Genomic DNA, 19,542 nt, shown 5'->3' on the forward strand with positions numbered 1-19,542 from the left:
CCTCAGCAGCCCTAGGTGAAAGGCCCATTGTAATCTGTTGATGTAGTCTTCATATAACACGCCCTTCCCCCCTCCTTCCTTAACATCCCAAATTGAATCTGGCCAGGTTCCCACTCACAGATGACCCGGCTGAAATTAGGTCAGTTAGTTGGTCTATGGGGCATTGATAAGGTAGCCTGCAGGTGCTACTCCCACACCACACTGCACCACCCACAACCGCATTCAAGACCAGTTACCGAACGGTCGGCCAATATCTCGGGCCAGAGATGGAGTATGGTGATGGAACAGGCCTCAGGGGGTTCCAGAGCCGTCCAACTGTTTGCTTGTGTTTGGTTGGCCGAGATATGGGCTGACGTACACAGCTCTCATAAATCCACCCAGTGAAAGCCACTTGCATGACGTGACCATAGTGCATCCACCAAAACAAACCTCTCAAACACAACATTGATTTAAAACAGTGGTGTCAAACTCGTTGCCATGGAGGGCCGTGTGTATGCAGGTTTTCATTCCAGCCTCAGATCTTGATTATATAATTAGTTAAATTATTTGCTGAATTAGGGATGCAGGTTTGTGCACAATGGTGACCCGGCGTCTATGGTGACCCGCATTGTCTAAATAAAAATTTTCTTATATTCTGTGCTTCAATGCAGTTAAACGCATATGGCTGAATGAGTAATTGGACTCAATTAAGGCAGCATTAATTGGTTGGAATGAAAACCTGCATACACACGGCCCTCCATGGCAACGAGTTTGACACCACTGATTTAAAACATTTCTACTTTTAGAATGTGATTGATAATCTCCTTCACAACCATGTAACTATGTTTCAGCAGCCAATTCTTGCCTAATAAGTTTGCCAGTAAATGCATACGAATAGATCTTTCTTGATATTTTGTCAAGTCACTTTCATGTACATGTCATGTGAAAAATGAAACTGGGAGTCATTAAATTTAGTAATGACTAGACAGTAATTCAGTATAAAATGCTGGAGAAAATCTAGAATAGTGAAGATATGGAGCCAAATTATTTACATCTCTTTTCACAAGCAACCAACTGCCTGCAGTGTCATTAAACTCTTAATTTCATTTCACCTCTCAATGTATTTGAGTGGAAGTCAGATTTAGGGGAAAAGAACCTCGGCAGCATGCACAAATAAACACTAGGCACAACTCAATTTTTAACCCCATGAGCTCAAAATGGAACATATTTTAGCATTTAGTGTGAAAATAGTAACGCTAATTTAGTGCAATCTAAAAATAAATAAATAAAGCGGTCAATTTGTGTAAACCAGTGGTCTCCAACCCTGGTCCTGGAGAGCTACAGGGTCTACTGGTTTTCGTAGTGACTCCGCACTTCATGAATCAATTAGAGCAGTTGATTACACTAACTCGACTCACCTGGTGTCTTGTCTCAACTGGGTGCTGATTTTAAGGTGAAAACAAAAACCAGCAGACCCTGTAGCTCTCCAGGACCAGGGTTGGAGACCACTGGTGTAAACCATTTGCATCTGGCAAATCTTAATTATTAGCCTACAGCCTGTGCAGCAGTAGCAAAACTGACATGCAAACATCCGCACACGCACACCAATAACAATTTATTCAATGCTAACCAAGGCAGAACAGGTTTTGCCTGTGGTCTGTAAAAGGGTGACAGAATTTCGTGCATTTTGCCCTTGCGCCAGATCGTTTCTGGGAACCACGACTCAGCTGTGGAAGGGGTCCATTTAATCGTAATTTATCAACAAATGTTTGAAGATCTCAAGTAGGCTACTATAGCCAGAACCAGCTTTCAATGGCAGACAGTTAGCAGTCAGCGGATACAGACAGTAAAAAGTCTGTTCGCTCGTCATTAAATTCCAACGCAGCACATCATACCACATTACTGACCGGTAATTCTAAATTACCAGAATGCCTTCCTGTTCACCATATACTGTTGTTACAGAGGCACTAACGCCGTTCCCCTTAATGTTTGGACACTGTAGACTAAACTTTATAGTTGAGTTCAGGACTGTCTGTGAAATAGCTGACTAACAAACTTTACTTATTCCGTCACTGTTAGCTGGATATCAAAGCCATATAACGTTCAGCTGAAGCAGCTTGTTTATAAAATACCATTTACTAAAATAGTTAACAAGCTCGTTTGCATACTATGTTGATTAGCTAATTAATCCCAAACCTGATTTCTATTTGGTGAAATTGCCTTCTTCATATTCCCTACACACGGAATATCAATTTCTACAGTCACTATGTATCTAGCACCTGCAGACATATTCAGCGCGTTCTGTCACACTGCACTATAATCTAATTTGTTTGACAAAACTGTTCCAACGTCATTTCTGAAGTTGGTCACGTCTCCGTTGACAAGGCCGACAGCTTCATCAGGTGTGACGGGTCTGGAAAAAAAAGTGAAAACACCTGTGTGACGCGCGAGCCTCGTCGATCAGATGGCTGCGCCTTTCGCTATAATAACACAAGCAAAGTTCTGACAGAAGCTCTCAGAAAGTGTCTGGGCTGCTGAAGGATGGCAAGTATTGTAATAGTTCCAATGTGATTCGAGTAAGCAACCAGCGTATTTTTTCTCCTCTTTTTAAAATTGAGATGATTTTCTCTGGTTACAGTTTGGGTAGAATCGGCTCCTGAGTGAAAAATCAAGGAATCTAGCATTTAATTTCCCTTTTGACAAGGGCTTCGTATTGTTTCTTAGAAGCGCGTGTGCTTGGTCCTCTGTTGAAAAAGAATACTACATCTTAAATGTAAAGTGTTCAAGGTGTTCGCAGCATGTGTACAACAATGAACTGTGAGATGACGAGTAGGCTACAATACCAGTATTTTCCAAAACTTAAACATGCCTTTAAAGCCTTTAATTTTTGGCATTTACCACATGCATAAAATATGCAGTCATTATGCAACCAAAATCAAGCTCACCACAGCCTGCTGTGGTTAATACCTAATGAAATCCAGGAAATTACAAGCAGTAACCCTAACAGCCATTCAATTATGAAGAGCAAGCCTAATATCAATGGAAATTAAAACATTAGTTCTGCTTTCCCGTTCATTTTCTGTGCAGTGCAGACATGTCGGTGGTTTGTGTTTCATTGCTTCATGATGCCTCGAAGCACCACATCTGGGAACTGTTTGGGTTCCCAGACGGAGCCAGGTTTGGGGAAACGGGGGCGCGGGGAGTCCGTGGTTGGGTAATGGACTGTGATCGGTGTCTGGCTCGGCACACGCGTGACCTGCCGTCCTCTGCCGGGAGGCACCAGTGGCCGGGCGCGCGGATCCATTTCCCCACGCAGCGCTGCCCATCTAGGCCCGAGTCGTCCTCCTCCGGGGCCGGCGCTCGTTTGTCTCGGCGCAAGACCACATATCCATCAGCGCATCTTTGCGTTTCCGTGCCGCGGCAACGTTTCATTCCTGCACGGAATTTTGGGAAAACATCCAGATCTGAGTTTCCTCTCTCCTTTTCCCACGGTCTCTTTCTTCTTCCATCTCATTTTGTCCTTGTTGGTGCGTGCCGCTAAAGATGAGAGCTTGTGTCAAATTAGGGCGCGGAACGTCCTCCCTACCATCGGTTCCATCAGTTCTTCACTATGGGGATTCAGCACATAAATGGCAACCATGCTGTACAGTCTTTCTCATGGACTAGCGGCATCTTTGGTTTTCATTCCACAGAGCATGCAGGTCCCTCAGGGACGCACGTACTATGCTTTCGTTTGTCCAGTTCTCAGAGAGTGTGTGGTGGTAAACAGCGAAAGGGAGAATGTTCCATAGACGCTGGCGAGGGCCCTGTTGTAAAGACGGTAAGTGTGTGGAGGCGACTGGCGCGGTAATTGGGCCGGTAAATCTGGTGAATGGCAGTGGCTGATGGGATATTACGTGCCAGCTCTGCCAGCTGCTCACCGAATCGTGAGTTCCAGACCCATTTATCACACCATGAACACTGCGCAAAATCATGTTGAATTTGATGACCTTGTGGCACCGGGACCACTTTCCTCCTCCATTTGTAGCTGAGTTAAGATAAACACAGGAGGTCAGTAAAGACTCGGGACGCAATGGTGCATTTTGCTCCGTTGCGTCATCAGGTCGCAATCTGCGGATTAGGTACATGGAGCGAGATTTGCGCGCGGGAGGATGTGGACGTGGTTACAGCTTTGAGTCAGACTTGTCCGTTAATTTTCCTTTGAGTTTTGGGTGAGAGCAATGTTGTGTCTCTTTATAGTGCGGTGAGCGACAGTGGATAGGTGTACATAGGTTATGAGTTAGGAGTTGAGTTAAGTCTGACTGGAGTTTGTCTACTTGTTACTTTGGTTTGTGTATTCTCCATTTACATGTCTGCATAGTGTGTGTTAGCAGGCACAATTCTACATATTAGTTGTGAAATTCAGGACCAAGTAGTCCTCAACTCTACCTGCACACAGATTGTAGATATAGGATAATATGTCATATTATTATAACATTCCGTTTTAACATCAAGCAGAGAAGCGTAAAGTACGCTGCTCATTTGAGTTTTGTGGTACGGCACCACCCAGTGGTGGCATCTAGAACGGCACCCATTACGTCATCAGGCGGTATGGGGTGCCATAAGCACGCTAAAATTTGAGGGGTTGAATATAAAGCTAAATATGGATCCCATTTTACAATTTTTAAGTTACAGTACATGCATAATTGCTGTGTGAATCAACTGTATGGCAAAATCGTCAAAAGACGGTGGTCACCATTCATAAGGATTCATCAAGTCGATGCCTTGTGAGAAGCTCTGGTAAAGAATGGGAGAACATATGAAAAATGTTTCTGAACTGTACGAATGACCATTACCACAATCTAGGATTCTCATGCTTCTTTCTAAAAACATTAAAGGCTGCAATTGGTGAATCTAAAGCAGAGGATAAAGGGATCGGGTAATTGTTTAAAAAGTATTTTTACATTGCAGCTTTTTGAAGTGAGAAAGTAGTGACAAGGCTACATTCAGTTTTCATTAAGAAGAGCTGATAAATCTTAGTCATTAATGCAAATAATGTTGAGAATTGTTATACTGCAGTTTGGGAGGAGGTGCTGTCAAGTAGAACTTTGGTTTCACTGTCATTATGCTTGGGTGAACTCCCTTTGCTTACCCAGCAGCCCTTTCAGCAGTACACATGTTCAGTTGACTCTTGGCCAGGGTAACAGGTTTGACTCCCAGGTAGGACACCGTTATTGTAGCCTTGAGCAAGGTACTTAACCTAAATATGCTTCAGCGTATATGTCCAGCTGTATAAAGATGCTACGTATATATACATAAAATATTTGCTCTGGATAAGTGTCTGTGAAAATGCCCGTATTGCAATGGAACGGGTTGCTTGTATTCAGGTCTAACCATATGACCCAAACAACGCCAACGCCAGCGGTCACACTGACACTCTCCAGCTCTGCCTCTGGCCGTCGCCGAATACAGTCGCAGTGACCAGGGTCAGCCGTGTAGCGAGGCGGCCCGGGGCGACCATGGCGACCATCAACTGCCACACGAGCCGCACGCCGATGCGTGTGGAAACTGGCGCCGGTGGCGCTCCCATTTTTGAACGCACCCCAGGTGGAGAAACGTTAAATAAGACCGCCAAAGCCAACATCAAGGTAGTAAACTTTATTTATTTTATTGGAAAACATTGATATTTCACAGCTTGTAGTAGTTTGGACGCAAACTTCCATATACTTGAAGAGCTACGGTCAGGCCCTTAGTTCCCCCAACCCCCTCACTGCAGAAACCAGACTGGGCAAAGCCCCTCAAGAACGCAGGGACCAGAGAAACTCCCTTCAACACGGTTTAGAGGCTGCAGTTCGACAGACTCGTTTCCCCATCTTCGCAGTTAACAGACGTGTGAAAACCTCAAAATTACAATCTAACGAGGGAAAACCACTTCAGGAAAGCTTTACATTTTTTAAGCCCCACCCCCCTTCCCATCCACCCCAAAATATCCCTCCACAGTGGAAGCATTCAGTCTGAGGAAGAGGAGCGTGGAGAAGTGCGCCTGACACCAGGACCTGACAAACCACAACTAGAGCAAGAGACGGGAGCAGCAGCGACAGCAAAATTTGGTTTCACTTTTTGATCAGAACAGTTTTGAACAGTTTCTTGTACATAAAAGTGCAAATATATGTATGTATAATATATATATATATTTATAGTATTGTCTAATTTACTAAAAGTCATCTTGCCAAAAAAAAATAAATAAATAAAAGTGAGGCTCAATTATGGCACATTTCAATAACAAAGGGAAAAGGTAAATTAAAGTCACAGGCCATACTATAATATATTAATATTAGGCGATGCAAAGTTTACAACACATTTAATATATAATGCACATTTTAAAAGCATAACATTTACATTTGTATTATAATTGTTTGTGGATTAGATATTTACAACTATGCTCTTGTCCACTGAATGCAATGTTATCGTTATTAAATGCTCTGCATCTGTACATCCACACGAACACACACTGCGCTACCAAAGCGTGACGTTGCAGTTATGTTAAGAGGTACATTACAGGAGGAGGAGGAGGAGGAGGAGGGGGGGGAAAGTAGCCATAAAAAAACCAAAGGGTAAAACAAGCCCACTATAAGCGTTTTTATCTGTTCGTTCCGCACTGCTCGTGAACGCTGGGGGCCGAACCCCAGGCGCACGCCCCCGGGCACCCGCGCGTGTGCCAACGCTTTTCGCCACACACTGTACACGCGCACTCGTATAAACCTGTCTGTACACAGAGCGTCGTCTCCGCTCAACCGAAAAACCGGGACCCCCGCGGCGGCAGGGGAAACCGCCAGAAAAGGTGCATGCAAGGTTCTCGTGTGCACGCTCGCACGAGTGTCCGTCCGTCCGTCCGTCCGTCCGTCATTGGGATACAGCACTGTGCTTCTGGCAAAGATTGTTACGAAACAGAAAAATGCTCAGATGAAAAGATGCTTTTCTTTTTTAGGTGAAGGCGTCTGTCAGTCGATTTTCAGTCGGGAGCATTATTTATTTTTCATTTAGTTTTTTTTGTTAAACCCCTCCCCTTTTTTTAAACCCCTCCCTCCCTCCAACCCCCCTCCCCCCTGCTCTGAGTGTCATTCTTTTCTGGGGTTTCTCGCCAAAAAAATTGGTGGGCGTCTGGGAGACCCGGTAGGTTTATTCAGGAAGAGAGAGCTCATGCAGATCAGACTTTATCTGGCGCCTCCTAGTGGGGTTATTCTGCAGCTGTCAGATGCCTCAGAAGTAGGTTGAATTCGAACCACATTTACAGAATTTTAACATTTAAGATTTTTTTGTAGCTTTTTTTGTTTGTTTGATTTGTTTTTTTTATAGAGTGATTGTAGGAGGACAGGCAATGTAAGATAAAGAAAACTGCTCCTCACTTTGCAGTCATCATTTGCACAAACTCTGCAAGAAAAAAAAGACAGAATTAGATGTGTGGTACATGCAATCATCTCAAATATACACATTTACACACACACACAATATTACAAATCTCCTTGAGAGAAAGTTCAAGCCTCTAGGTCTCATTTCAAAAGGATAGTAAAGGACACAGGTCACAACTGACCAAATCAGCCAATGCAAATTTTAGGCACAGAGCCCACTCGGAAAGCTTTCCACCGTTGGAAATCCTCAGGTAGCATTTAAGGACTAACCTCGTTTCAGACTGTAGCAATGCAAATGCACTCTAGAGAAACCCACCTTAAAAAAGCATGAGCATCTCAGAGTTTTAGCTTAGATTACATGCTTGTGAGGCATGAGGAAAACTTGACAAACAATTCTGAAAGATTGTGAAGCCCTAACCCGACCAGAGCGCTTTTATTGCTGAGCATATTTCCGGTCAGCCGATTCGTCACGTGGGCGGGCGTGACGGTGACTGCCTGCCTCTCCAGCAGCGCACCTGTACGGGCCAGGTACAGCCCTGTGACTCATACGGATGGTGGGGGCGGAAAGTGAAGTTCCCTCCCCCCCCCGGTTCAGACTGCCTGCGTGTCCGTCCCTCTCCCCTGCCACGAGGCACCGGGGTCCGGCCGGCTCACGAAATGGCCGCAGAACCGTCCGCGAGGCTGAGCGCTCTTCCTCTACTGAAGCTAGCCCAGCTCAGCTCCCTGCTACAGCCGAGCGCTCTTCCTCTACTGAAGCTAGCCCAGCTCAGCTCCCTGCTACAGCCGAGCGCTCTTCCTCTACTGAAGCTCCCAGCCAGTACTCCCTGCTAACAAAGCCCCATTTCCCTTTGAACTACCCCAGCAGCTAATAGATATACAGGAGCCATCTTCTACTGGAAGACTAACGCTGATCAGCTTCCTGCTAACAGCCGGTAACGCTCTTGCTCTATGCAACTAACCCAGTCAGCTCCATGATTAGTCATAACGGCGCTCTTCCTCTACTGACAGCACTGAGCCCAGCTCACGTCCCTGCTACGCGAGCGCTCTTCCCTACTGAACCTGCCTACAGCTCAGCTCCTGCTAACCACGTCTTCTCCTGCTGGTGAAGGGTATCCCAGCTTTTTTAACTCCGCATGGTGGAAATGCCGGCCTTTCAGACGCTACTGAAGTACCCAGCTCAGCTCCCTGCTACAGCCGAGCGCTCTTCCTCTACTGAAGCTAGCCCAGCTCAGCTCCCTGCTACAGCCGAGCGCTCGGCTCCGCCGGCTATGAAAAGCCCGCGTCTCCCCAGAGCCAGTACTCCTCATAAAAATAGCCATACATCAAAAGCAACCCCATTTAAAAAAACCCTTTCACTTAACCAAAGCAAGGGCTAATTAAAGGAGATAAATATATCTAGGACCAACTTCATATGGAGAGGGGGGGGGGGGACATAAAAACGACTTGATTTAGACTTTTTGTGCTTGAGAATAATGAAGCAGAAGGAAATTTAAACTCAGTGGAGCTTGCTGGCTATGCAACTCAACCCGTAGTACTGATCTGGGATTAGTCTTTTATAACGGCGTAAACTGGTCCAGTGCATCCGCAGCGGGACAGCACTGATCCAACAAAATGCACGTACCCAAAAGCTGTGCGCACCCCTTCCCTTTAAACTGTCTCTTGTGTATATACACTGTCCTACAGGCCCTCCAGCAGGCCGCTGCTAATACCACAGTTTATAAACAAGATGCCATGTTGATGTGTAATGGGCTATTCCTTCTAAAAATATTATTGCTTTTACTTATTACTCCGTCATGAGTGGAAAATATGCCGGCACTTTGCAGACGCAGACTAGAATTCTATTTCTTGATGAAGCTGAATCATGTTTTCCCCTTCTCAGGGAGCAGAAGGCCAGACGTAAGGGTATAATTTGGCCCTGCTCGTTGCGTCAGGAACAGTAGCTGCTCTCCCCGTTAATCACAGCGTTTGGCGAGCATCTCCTGCTCCTGAGCCTGTTTATTGTAAGGCTGTATTGGGTTTACGCTGACGAAGAGCAGTCACACTTGTTTACGGCTCATGACAAATCACAAGACCGCTTCCTAACCACATTCTGCAGCTTGTGAAAGGAGAGCTGAGCTTAAGGCTGACATGAGGTACGCTTCCACCCCTTTGTGATCAGACACGCACGTCTTGCTCTTCACAACCGACACACTCACTGTACGAGACCTCAGAAGTCCATAAAAAGGTGTAGTCATCACAGGCTATTAAGGTATCCACACATCAGACCTGCATAGATGATGCAGTTTAAATTCTTACTTAACAGTCTTACTGGTGCAATTTTTAAAAACCAGCAGATACCCAAGAATTTCCTGAGTAGTTTTAAACGGAGTATTTGAAATAAGAATAAAAAAAATTGTCCTGTCTGTGAGTGTACTGTAAATAAACTTTCACCTGCAGGATATTTACTGGTCTCTAATGGGATAAAATGTTTCCAGTAGTTACTCAGGTCAGACCCAGGTCTGAAGCACAGAGAGACAGACAGACAGACAGACAGACGGAAGCGGACGCAGGTACTGGGACTCTCACCCTCGTAGTTGACCTGTCCGTCTCCATCGATATCGGCCTCGCGGATCATCTCGTCCACCTCCTCGTCCGTCAGCTTCTCGCCGAGGTTGGTCATCACGTGGCGCAGCTCGGCTGCGCTGATGTAGCCGTTCCCGTCCTGCGGGGGGCACACACAGGCTTTCATTCCGCACCTCCCTGCCTGGGTGTGGCAGGACGCCGTCGCTAGGTTACGCAGCTCTTTCGTCTCGCTCCCCCCCCCATAATCAGACGCTGAAGGGTTTCTCCCGGATTCATACTTAACTTTTCGACAGGGTCGACGTTAAAGAATCTGCCGCAGTAAGAAAAACATTCCCACAAAATGCAGCCCAATGAAAACAGATGTCTTCCATCTAGTTTTTGATGGACAGATTTACAAAGCAAAAGTCACCACCATGGGTTCTGTCAAATTCGAGTTAAATGAAGGCATTGTGGGTACATTAAAGGTCATTTTGAAGTCATGAATGGTAAGAAGGCATGAAAATACAAGCTTGTGAAAAAAAATGTATGGTTTGGGCTTTACAGCACTGAGGGATCTGTGCAGGCTCAGAGTAAGACTGCACACACACACGCGCGCGCGCGCACAGGGAGAAGGTCTTGCCACTTGGCCTGAAGACATGGCCGGGGGTGTCACAGACCGTAAAAATCTGTGTCTAAGTGCCCTTTAGCTGCCAACTGATAAACACTTCACAATGATGAATATCTCTACAATACACATAAGTATCTAGCGCCTCACCAGCCCTCTGCGGGGCCTCGTTATGGACCCCGGTATGGGAGCCTCTCTTAACCTACAGCACCACCCACACAAGTTAAACGGGGTGACACTCCTCTTGTCCTGGTCCAACTATACTGGCAGGCAACTGGAACAGGCACACTTAAAACCGGCCCTTAAAACGGAGAGAGGACAGATTTACATATGCACACACTGGGGTTAGAAAGCGACCTACCCATTTAAACAAACTGACGTGGTCCGGGGCCGATGTGCCAACGCGCCAGTCAGAACCCGCCCCCGCCCCCTCACCTTGTCAAAGACCCGGAAGGCCTCTCTGATCTCTTCCTCGCTGTCTGTGTCCTTCATCTTCCTCGCCATCATAGTCAGGAACTCTGGGAAGTCTATGGTCCCATTGCCTGGGAGCAGAACAGGGAGGGAGCGGGTGGTTAATGTGCGGTAACATTTTAGGTGGGCTAGGAGATGAAAGATAATACCATAAACATTTACCTATTCCTTCAACCACATTAATAAACCAATAAAACTGCACTTTATTTTTCATTTGAATCACTGCTGAGCATGCACTTTACTTTTTTGTGATATTCAGATGCACTTTAACACTTCTTTAAAATATCAGATCCTCAATCTTGTTAGGTTGCACACAGGATAAAAGGAAACTGGTATGATGACAGAATGGGAATAATGCAAATATGCAAATAGCTGAACTTCACCTAGAACATACTGGGCAATAGTTATATGAAATGAAGGAGCTAAATGGCAGCAATACTGACGCTCAGTGGGTATGAGAGTTTCTGAATGAAAAACAGACACTGCTTTGGCCAATGCACACCATTTTACTACATGGAATAATGGTGTGATGAGTGTTGCCTGTAGTGTATGTGCTCTTAGGAAACATACCGGTCCCTGGCCTGAGGGCCCAGCCAGTGTGGGAACCCTCAGACCAAACACAAAGCCAGAGACATCGGCTTGAAACACAGCAGAGATACTTTGCCTCCATTGCCCAGTATACATCTAGCTCTCTTCGAACCTCTCCCTCCTCTTCGAACCTCTCCCTCACTACCCATCTTCCGCCGTGGTCTGAAGACGCATCTCTTCAGACTATACCTGGACTAACTGCCACCACTCTGTATCATTTCACTTTAAATCCCCCCTTTCATGACACTCATGTTACATGTACCCCCATTCCAGCGCTTTTTGTAATTTATATTTGTCCTAATATTGTAGTTTGTTCTTCTCCCTAGTTTGGCTTGGCATAAGTTAGGTCAGAATAGTGTTCACTGTGTGAACTGAACTGTGTTCTTGGCTAGAAATAAGTATCGTACCTTATTGAACCTGTGCTTTGTAGTTGTCCAATGGCCATGATATGCACTTTTGTACGCCGCTTTGGATAAAAGTGTCTGCTAAATAAATGTAATGTAATGCAATCTAGCTGTACAATGGACAGAATGTGAAAAAGTGCTAAAAAGCTGTGTGTGTGTGTCTGCTCAATGCCCGTGATGTAATGACCCGAACCTCAGCGTGATACACCCCTGTGCTGCGAGCAGATATTGGCTCACCGTCGGCATCCACCTCGTTGATCATGTCCTGCAGCTCGGCCTCGGTGGGGTTCTGACCCAGCGAGCGCATCACCGTGCCCAGCTCCTTGGTGGTGATGGTGCCGTCGCCGTCCTTGTCGAACAGGGAGAACGCCTCCTTGAACTCTGCGGAGGAGGAGACGGGCGGGATCAGCGGACTGCTAACGGCCGATACCGCTGGTCGGTCAGTCGCTGGGTCTCGGGTGTTCTGAGCATCCCGCCGGGCATGCGTTGGTTTTACCGGTTGAGTTTTTCGATTACATCCCGAAAGACCGTAAACTGGAACTTTACCGATACGGCTCAGTCTGACTTCTGATCGTGGGTTACAGAATGCCTGGAAGACTGACCTCCTGAAGCCAAATTCGATGTCACTGTACTCGACTCAGACTTCCCTATATGTGCTTCATTCTTAGTGACATCTGTTGGAAGCACATACCAGGGCCAGTCCGAAGAACGTTTCACCGGCAAACTGATTTTAAATGATAGTTCTTGTCATGGTCTATTTCATGTTCCACTGAGCATAGGTAAATAAACAAGCACGTACCATGTCCTTTGAGCGCATGGTAAATGGGTCAAGTTCAAACTCTGACCCAAACTAAGTGAATAAAGAGCAAAGGGAATGTTTCGCAAAAAGGAGGCGTTTTAAGATTAAACAAAGCGGATAAGGACGTGCAAGCAGATTTGCCCTCTATGCTGCCGACCCAGCCTTGCGACACAGACTTTCAGGAACAGAAGGACAAAACAAACAAAAATAAACCTTAACAAACACCCAGCTAGATATGAAGGCATGCAAGGAGATAAATTAACGTTTTCCCATGGATTATACGTGCATGACAGCTATAGTTCTTGGCAGCAGGTGCATCATAACGATCATGACCAACATCTCCGGAAGCCCAATAATTCACACTTTTTCATCAATGCCAGGTGTTCAGGGCACCAGACAGTATGGTGCTACATGTATTCCAACCCGTGTGACAATATAGCCCATGCATATTAACAAGAAACCAAGCTAACCTTGAGTCTGGTCAGGTGAGGGCCCAGCCCCACAATACAGCCATACCACAGCACCTCTTCAAAATATACTGCAGTATATGTACCATGGGAATTTACATGATTTCCAGAGGAGGGAGAATTCAATTTTCAGCAAAGGTGTCGAAGGTGTTAAAGACCTTGCAGAAGGGCCACAGTGTCTGTAGGCTTTTTTTGGCTTTACTTTCAATCAGAAATCAATTAAGGTGTGTGGAAATGACTGGACTCTTTAGCTCCCTGTTACTGAAATCACGGTCCTCAAGGGCCCAGAACTACAGGTTTCCAACCCTCCCTTTAAATGGGAGGCTGGTGTGACGACAAAGTGGCCAATCAGTAGCACTAACTGTTCAGTTAATTACCTGGGAGAAAAGAAAACCTGGGCTGGATTCAGATTTGAGGGCCAGATCTGGGTAACCATACTTTAGCTCAGTGATCCCCAATCATGTGCCATGGAGGCTGAGAGTATGCAGGTGTTCTTTCCAACCAATCACTACACCTGCAGATTGACTCCCCTCCTCTCTGATTGAAGGTGTGCCAAATTGTAAAATCAGCAGGTATACTGATTGGCCGAGAAGAAAACCTGCGAACTCTCGGACCTCCATGGAACATGATTGGGAATCACTGCTTTGGCTGATGAAAAGTTTAACTTAATCCCTTGTGCGCCCAAACACATTGAAAACCATCAGACATTGTGTCCACACAGGACTGATGTATGGTACGCCCCACCGCACGGAAATTCAAACTGCGAGGAAGGTGTGCAAACGTGTACCAAGTCGTTTGCGCCATCGACCACGCCCCCTCCCCCTCCCCCCTCCCCCTCCCAGACGTGCGCAACTTACCGGCGATCTGCTCCTCGGTCAGCTGGTCGGCCTGCGGGGGAAAGCGGTGACAGAGAGGTGAGATGGGTAAGGGGACAGACCCAGAGGCAGTCAGCGCGACGGGACGGGACAGCTCCCTCCGCCGGTGCGCCAGTCGCACCCACTTCAGCCTCAGAAAGTGTGCTGAAGGACGAGTATAAATACTCTGTGGCCTGGAATACACGCACCGCAGTATAATTAGAATGGTATTAACGGGGTCATAAACGTGGCACACTTAAAACGATCGTCCTTCCACGTTCTGATGCTTTTTTTTTTTTTTTTTTGCCAATGCTGCTCGGCTACAAGAAATTGTTGGGTTACTATGAAGAGGGCAAGGGAATGCTTGAAGCTTTTACCTGCAATTCACAGTCTCCAGAGCAATCACTTTATTCAGCATTTCATGCCAGATGGAGCAGCCAACCCACACAAACTCAAGGATGGTTATTTTCTCAAAACCACTTTAATCAGAAGTGACTTCTGTAATTATGTGTGTGTATTATATTATATTATATTTATTATATTATATCACTTTAAATCAATAGGCAGTAACCAAACATGGTAATATCGTGCCACCCCAGGAAGCACGTGACGAAACACTGGTTGTACTTATACATAAGGTTGGTCGTTGCCATGTGAGTTCACGTCGCCCCATTAAAGAAGATAAAGTACTGAAACGGAGCACTAATATGCGCTTAGCAGATGGTGAATACTTCAGCACAATCTGCAGAAATCGTAGCAAAATCATTTTCATTCAACATCTTGATCAGCTGTCGGGGTGTTTGGGAGGCCAAATCTTGATAAAAAAAACAAATTATTATTGAAAATGACAGCTACTCGCTACAGGGTGAAACACGTGATGACAAAGGCATAACGTCAATCGCTTAACGCTGCATGAGGCAGGGCCTCTTAATTCGCATTCATATTTTGTAAGGGTGCACTGCAGACCGAGTGTCAGCCTACTGCAGCAAACGTGGTTTGGTTCAATGCGGGAGGGGGGAGGGGGTGGTGTTGGGCTGCGGAACGTAGGGGGGAACCGAAGCTGCAGCAAGTTACAGCCATGGTGCAGTCTGCAACATCGTCGATGGGTTTTATCTACATCTATTGGAATTAAAGTATCCATTGTAGATAAACCACACATCTAATCTGCATCTGCTAATGAACATCAGGGAGCTGTACAAGAGACAGAAAATGCGTATTACATGTGACAGAAAAACAGCTTGTTGCACGCCACATTTTCTCAATAGCTCGCTAGCTTATCAGATGGCTCATACAGTATGACCTGCTGGTTCAACCTAGCGACATAAAATAAAGCAACATTACAGCTATAGCTGAAATGTTTTCAAATAAGCCCAAAGTTTGTCCGGTAACATCTTTGACCAAAGCAACCTAGACCTAGCTAAACTTCTAATATGTGGGTTCCCCCCTGAGCTATTAAAAGATGGTAACAGCAAACAGACGAGCTATAGAGAACTAGCCGCCTAGCTAATACTACCATTAATTCATCTTCTTCACCGCAGATGGACTGGGCCAACGGCGCACTGACGCATGGCTAACTAACGTTAGCTTGCTAGATGCATGGGAGACATGGATCTGTCTATTTTTACACCACTTACTAAGAGAGGTTAGCTACGCCCCCTCCCATACTAGCCCCAGCCATCTACCAAACTACCCTCCACATAATGGCAAGCGCAGCGCAGTACAATACACTGCCGCTCCTGTTCACAATTAAGCGGGGACCAGGCGCTAACTACAGATAGCCAAAAGTGGTGAACAGCAGAATCCCAACGATAAACGGGGTATTTAACGGACACGGTTCTCCCGACAGCTGCTAGCTGGTTAGCTAATTGAGGGGAATGCAACGGTACACTAGAGTCCCTACAGAGGCAACGCATACTATGCAAAGATGTCATTTTTAATAAGCCAAACGGCTAGCTAAACAACTAAAATACGTAATCTGGCTCGCCAGTGAACCACCCAAACAGAATAACCGCTTACAGTGTGGTTCGACTATACCTAGTCAAAACCAGAAAGGCAGCAACTGAATCGCCGCGCAACCGTCCTGACATATGCCCGAGCCCATCCCCACTTCAAAGGACAGTCTATCTGATCTACGTGTTGTCAGCCGGGTACCGTTAGCCAGCTGTACAGTGCTATACAGCGCGAGTAACCACAGAAAAATGCGAGCAAGCCAGCAAACCGACAACCGGAGCGAACGTTCGGGCTAGCGGCACGCAAGAGGATAAATAAAAAAAAACGTTACCGCGTAGACCCGAGTTATTGGCTTGCTGCATAACGCTCTACACTGGCAGAACATGCATGGCAATGGTATCAAGACATTCGCCAGTGACACCCAATAGTACCAACATATTTTCGTTATACGTTCTTAAATTTATATTTCAGAAGAGACTGTGCCTAACGCTAGCAACTTCAAGCAATCCCCAGTTATGCTTCTGCATAGCTGGCTCGTTCAAAAATACAGACAACTATTCAGAAGCTTCATTTACACCGCCGCATATGGCCGGAAGCCCTCGCCAACGTCTTGTGCAAATCGCAGACACGGATAAATTAGATTAACCGTCAACAAAACATGGTGTTATCTCTTGCTACAACGCTTTTAACGGCTGCAAATATTATACTTACCATTTTCTTTCTGTTCGGTCCTCAAAAATCGGTGAAGGAAATAGGAGAACAGAGCAGCCTTTAGTTGTATTTGGCTACACCTTCTACGTACACCGCAGGATTCAGCTTACTGTAACGTTGTGCTGAAGGTTTCACTGCAGGCAAAGTTTCATCAGAAGTCGGGTGCTCCTCACTGCTCCTTTAGCCATTTGTACCACCGTATATCCCTCCGCTCGATGACATCATTTACCCCACACGAACCTGTTTGCTCAGAAACTGCAACTAGAGAGAGTGCGCCAGATAATGCCAATATATTTAAGGTCTATTGACTTCGAGAAGCCTTTTACTGAAACGACCCTACCGTGACTTACAGTGCTCAGCAATAATCAGTCGACCCGTTGCACTAGTTGCAGGGTACGCGTAGAGATACTGCAAGTGCGCAAAAGGCAGTTTTTATGGTTGCTCCACCACTCCTTGCCCCCCTACCCTGCTAGCGCAACAATATTATTTATGTGTGCAATGCCTTTCTTTACTGATGTACTGCGGAACATGAAATCAGTTCCACTTTTAGCTTTATGAAAGATGTGCTTGTTAAACACATAAATCATTTCAGTTTTACCTGTAAATTAAAATTACATCCACGGTGTCATAAACTAACTGTGCCAAAAATAAGGCGCAGGTTAAAAAAAGTAAGACTAAACTCCGGAAATACAACACAGATTCCTATTGGCTGAGAGACGCTGTACAAAAAGAAAGGGCTTTGGCAATTGGTTAACTGTTACCTGCAATGCGTCAAATTGGGTAGCACCGTTCTGGAGTCCAGCGCAGTCTACTTTTAATCCGCGATTTCTAAAAGTGTAATTAATACGAATTTCAGAGTTTTAAGCATGGTGTCCAATAAAATATTACTGAAATAAGCAGTCTTAGCATATGTGATGAAAGCGAGAATTTACTGTGATTAACAATAATTATGAACTAACGGTGGTTGCCTACCATTTGTATAAATGATAATAGTAGGAGTGGTTGTATTAGTCGTTTTAAAAACTCTATTGGTAATGCGGTTTATATATACAAATACTATTTGCAGTTTCAGCATAATAATAATAATAATACATTGCATGAAAAAAATATGTTAGTGCAAATTTACAGTTCCACAGGCGTGTTACAATTTCACGGCATTTTCATGCATTTTGAGTGAAAGCTAGTTACCTTTAGATATAATTCGATATAACATATTGGAACAATTATAATAATTATTTTTTACGTTGTTATATTTCATGCCTGCTGCAAAGGGTTTAAAGTGCGGACGTATGTATCCTGGTTTTTCTTGACACTTTTTTTCCTTTTTTGTTTATGTTTAATTGTTTTTATCCACATGAAGGACACTTCTCATGTCAGTTTTAATAGTACTTAAAAAAAAAAAAAAAAGTAAACAAAGGTACCCGGCAACTTTCATTGGCTATGCAAGTAGCGTCCAAACTTTACCGTTCTGATTCTGTGCGTTGTGCTGTTTGTCTTTAATAAAGGAAGAGGTGCAAAGTCAGCTAGCAACCAGTGCTTTCACAGCGTGATGGAAAATTATGTGGAACTATGAGGGACATCACCTGAATATCATGACCGTAAGTGCAATAATAGACTCTGCTGACACTGCCTTGAATTATTTGATTTTTGCCACGAATGAAGGAGAGCGTTCCTGAACTTCCGGGAAGTGCTAGCATTAAATCACACGTCAGTGAACAAGATCAGGCAAGGAAAAAAGTTTCAAGAAGTCTGAGTAAATAAAGACTATTCATGTTAGAAAGATAATGACTACTGTTAATTCTGCATGGAAACATGTTTTATTCAAGATGCACCAAAAAAGTATTGACTTGAGTTTTCCTTGCAGCATTTAATTGTAGCAATACATTATTCAATTTTACGGATATAGCAAAAAAAAAAAAAACCTATTCTCTTATTATAAAGATGGTATTGGATTATTACGTATAATATTTATGTTCAACCTCCAGTGAGAGAGACTTTGACAGATGCCTCTTAGCTAAACTGTTGCGATTTGTTTTGTAACAGATGTTTTTTTTTTGGGGGGGGAAAGGGGGGATTTTATCCCGGCAGGCAAAATGTGTTACATCAGCGAGGCTTTGTGCTTTTCATTGAACAATTCAAAATGATTTAACTAGCTGGCTTTTTGTCTGAAGTCTTCAAAGGACATTTCTATTGCATTTTGGCACATTGAACAAAAGTTCGTTTAAGGAACTGTCGTTAGTCACGTCTTGATCTCACTGCAGCTTCAGTGGTCTGTTAAAAACAATGTGTCAGTGATTGTTAAAGCACTGTGTGGATGGTCATTTGCAGAGTTAAATTTTGTTTAAGGTATGTGTTAGTAGTCACAAGGTTGACCTATGCTTCAACCATGGAATGTTCCTCAGTTAAAACAAAATATGTAATTAAAACAAGCTAGCGATGGCTTGTCAGGGTTTTGTGTGTGCACATTTCGTTTTCCTTCTGCGCCTTGCTCATATTAAGCCATGGAATCTTCTCAGTTAACGCAATTATTGATTGAATTAACAGGCAATTGACCTTGTACTGTTTGGCTGATGCAATTTCTTTACCCTGAGCGCCGATGTTTCTTCAGTTATTAGATGTTTTAGCACCGGTATTCTGTCAAGTTAAGGATTGAGGTTTAAGTAAACGTGCAAATGTAATTGAGTGTTTTAAAGGAGGAAAGCTGTTCAGGCAATGTTAAGAGGTATCAAGGGTAAAGGTAAAGGTAAAGGTAAAGGTAAAGGTAA

At 44.8% G+C, this 19,542-nt stretch overlaps 1 protein-coding gene and 1 long non-coding RNA gene across 3 annotated transcripts; one reads left to right on the forward strand and one right to left on the reverse strand.

The window, feature by feature from the left end:
- The first annotated feature begins 1,910 nt into the window (after positions 1-1,910).
- Positions 1,911-6,211, forward strand: LOC135235633 (uncharacterized). Of its 2 annotated transcripts, none has more exons than XR_010324420.1 (2): positions 1,911-2,555; positions 5,346-6,211. It is a non-coding gene; the product is annotated as an uncharacterized LOC135235633 (long non-coding RNA). The 2 variants fall into 2 exon arrangements; XR_010324421.1 differs by lacking the exon at positions 1,911-2,555 and adding an exon at positions 2,564-2,752.
- Positions 5,602-17,149, reverse strand: calm3a (calmodulin 3a (phosphorylase kinase, delta)). The gene is made up of 6 exons (XM_064301316.1): positions 16,778-17,149; positions 14,120-14,150; positions 12,234-12,377; positions 10,969-11,075; positions 9,933-10,068; positions 5,602-7,389 (listed from the first exon to the last, which is right to left on the reverse strand). Exons 1-6 carry the CDS (start codon positions 16,778-16,780, stop codon positions 7,361-7,363), a joined length of 450 nt encoding a protein of 149 aa, XP_064157386.1. The 5' UTR covers positions 16,781-17,149; the 3' UTR covers positions 5,602-7,360.
- Between the last annotated feature and the right edge of the window lie 2,393 nt (positions 17,150-19,542).

Source organism: Anguilla rostrata, chromosome 12 (genome assembly GCF_018555375.3).
Source record: "Anguilla rostrata isolate EN2019 chromosome 12, ASM1855537v3, whole genome shotgun sequence".
Lineage (NCBI taxonomy): Eukaryota > Metazoa > Chordata > Actinopteri > Anguilliformes > Anguillidae > Anguilla > Anguilla rostrata.

What these genes read in the sequence shown, in the direction of transcription:
- calm3a (XM_064301316.1), bottom strand. An exon ending in CAACGAGGTGGATGCCGACG is followed by an intron (nt 11,076 to 12,233) that starts GTGAGCCAATAT and finishes TTCTGCTCCCAG; the next exon opens with GCAATGGGACCATAGACTTC. An exon ending in CGGACAGGTCAACTACGAGG is followed by an intron (nt 7,390 to 9,932) that starts GTGAGAGTCCCA and finishes TTTTTCTTGCAG; the next exon opens with AGTTTGTGCAAATGATGACT.